The following is a 2,500-nucleotide window of genomic DNA, read 5'->3' on the forward strand; positions in this document are numbered from 1 at the left end:
AAGGGGCGGCCTTGCAGGGGTTGTGGCCATAGAGTGTTAGGTGTTGGTGTGTGAAGAGTGGCGATCCGTTGAGCAGCGTCGTAGTGGCGCATTAGGCGGGAAGATGGCAGGAGCAGGCCGAGGGCATCTTGTAGATGTCGATGAAGAGACCCTTGTAGGGGTCGCACGGATCGTAGGAGAGTAGTCGGTGGTACACTGACTTCTGGGTGCAGTGGCTCTGGTAGCAAGGAGCAAGGGCGCGGCAAGCAGCCTCTGGGAAGAGACAGGTTTCGAGGCGGGCAGTCTGGCTGTAATAGTGCACGTCGTTGACAATGACGCGCCACTTGCCTTCCACATTCTGGGCACGTTTGGGCATGGCATACACCACTTCGGAGGGACAGATGTAACCCTCAGGACCAGCCCAGTGGGTGGCATCGTAAGGAGAGTCCCCAGTGGAGGCCCCAGTGTAGTAAGAGTAGTCGAAGGCCTCCTCCTGGTCCTTGGTAATCATGTCTACCAGGTCGTCAGCAGACTGGTCGGCGACGTCAGCGTACTTCTTGGCGAAGAGGTGATCGGCAGTGATGGCAGCCTTGATCTCGTACTCGGGGTACTCAGCGTCTTCCAAGCAGTAGGAGAGAGTGGAGTTGGCAGCGCAGGCGGGGGCGACACTTGGTTCGCAGTAACCGCGCTCGTAGGCAGGCTGGTGACCGTAAGCAGGCGCATGATGACCGTAAGCAGGCGCATGGTGACCGTAAGCGGGCTGTGGGTGATGGCCATATACCGGGGGATGGACGGAGCCCAGCGCGACTCCGACGCGTTAGAATGACCAAATGAAATGTAAATAAATTTTCGGGGATAGTGAAGAAATTAATATCAATAAATATTTTTACGGGATTCATAGCCTACCAGAATAAGACCCATGTAAATGAGTCGCTTCTGGTGCTTCGGGCTCCTTAATGGCGGGAATCTATGCTCCAGGTAGACGGTGGCCACGCCCGGTGGGAAGAAGATGCGTGACAACAAGGCTGAGTAGAGTGAAAGGGCGACTTGCGGTTCACTTGGAGGGCTTTCATAAGTATTCGTAGGGTCGCGCACGCACGTAGCGTGTTTCTGTACAGCAATCGATGTGACTGAGGAGAGAATCATAGGTAGATGAATATTCATGTATGGAAATGTATGAATATTATAACTAAATCAGCATATTGTCATGTAGATATATTCATCTGTGTGAGTGATAATTTATGTTTATACAATCATACGTGAAAGTCTGTGATTGTATGAATTCAAGTGTGTACGTGTATGTGTGTGCCTGCCTGCGTATGTGCGTGCGAAGCTATATATGTATATATATATATATATTTATATATGTATGTATGTATGTATGTATATATGCATTTATAGCCTCACTGTTATGTATAACGTACCATCTCAAAAAACAAACAAACAAAAAACTGTATGTATATGCATATATATTCTCACTGTCATGAATAACTCACCACAAAAAAAAAAACTTTTATTCAATTCTTTTTGTTTTACTTTCTCTACAACAGAAGTTTGTAGATCCTAAAAGAAGAGAAAAAAACAGCAAGGATATTTATAAAAGTTTTTGTCGATATTCTTTCCTTTATCTTCACGCGATATTTTTGTCTACCTTATTTATTGCAATTGCCCAAGAATTTGAAGCGACCTCGGGACCAGTTGTTGCAAATGATACTTGCTGTTATATGATTCTTTTCGGTATTTTAACCTCCTTTCCTTGATAATATGAAATAAACTTAACGCCGTGCATAAAGCTTCTTTCTAACCACATTTGATCTCGAAAATAATTTTCATATTGAAATTTGTGTTTAAAATACAATTTTCTTATCACATTCACAATATACAACGCTGATAGTAAATTAGATATAAGTACATTAGCTTTTGCACCAAGGCGGAATGTCGCATGCTATTCGAAAAGAAACATCCGGAAATATATGAAACCTTTCTCACAGAAGTTGCAAGCCACTTCTGTGTGATTTTTTTTTTTTTTTTGTATATTTCCGGATGTTCCTTTTCATATGGCGTGTCACGTGCAACATGCCACCTTGGTGTGAATGCAGCCCAAGGACTTTCGGGAGCAGCCTTCACATGGCTGGCTCAGAATTTTGCTCATCCTGCGTATATTCGCTGATCCCCTGCACGAACTGCCGACTTTAATCGGAAGAGATAAAGATAAATTAGCTTTGCGAAGATGAACATCGTCAGGACTACATCTCTGAGGGGAGCCTGCCGCGACAACGATAAGGATAAGGATAAGCCAGATACGCGAAGCTGAACCGCGCTCTTGGATGAGAGGCCGACACGTTACCACTGTTCTCATCCGGAGGCCAATTGTGGAATATAATGGCCCAACGAGGCTTTCCAATACGTAAGGCAACACGCGTTCTACGTGCACCGAACTGGCTGGCCTGAACAGCGAGGTGTCCGCCGGGCGACAGAGATGAGACACATTTGCGGTCACCAGAGACCCCCCCCCCCCTTT

At 46.0% G+C, this 2,500-nt stretch overlaps 1 protein-coding gene across 1 annotated transcript in view; it reads right to left on the reverse strand.

The window, feature by feature from the left end:
• Positions 1-2,131, reverse strand: part of LOC138866694 (uncharacterized) — a 2,333-nt gene extending 202 nt beyond the window's left edge. Inside the window, exons 1-3 of the mRNA XM_070139886.1 lie at positions 2,053-2,131; positions 870-1,109; positions 1-786 (exon numbers count right to left, since the gene is read on the reverse strand). The exon at positions 1-786 is cut by the window's left edge and continues 202 nt beyond it. Of these exons, the coding sequence (XP_069995987.1) occupies positions 92-786; positions 870-1,109; positions 2,053-2,131 (1,014 nt within the window). The 3' untranslated portion in view covers positions 1-91. The remainder of the gene's footprint in view (positions 787-869; positions 1,110-2,052) is intronic.
• Positions 2,132-2,500: the final 369 nt, after the last annotated feature.

This window comes from Penaeus vannamei, chromosome 26, assembly GCF_042767895.1.
Source record: "Penaeus vannamei isolate JL-2024 chromosome 26, ASM4276789v1, whole genome shotgun sequence".
Lineage (NCBI taxonomy): Eukaryota > Metazoa > Arthropoda > Malacostraca > Decapoda > Penaeidae > Penaeus > Penaeus vannamei.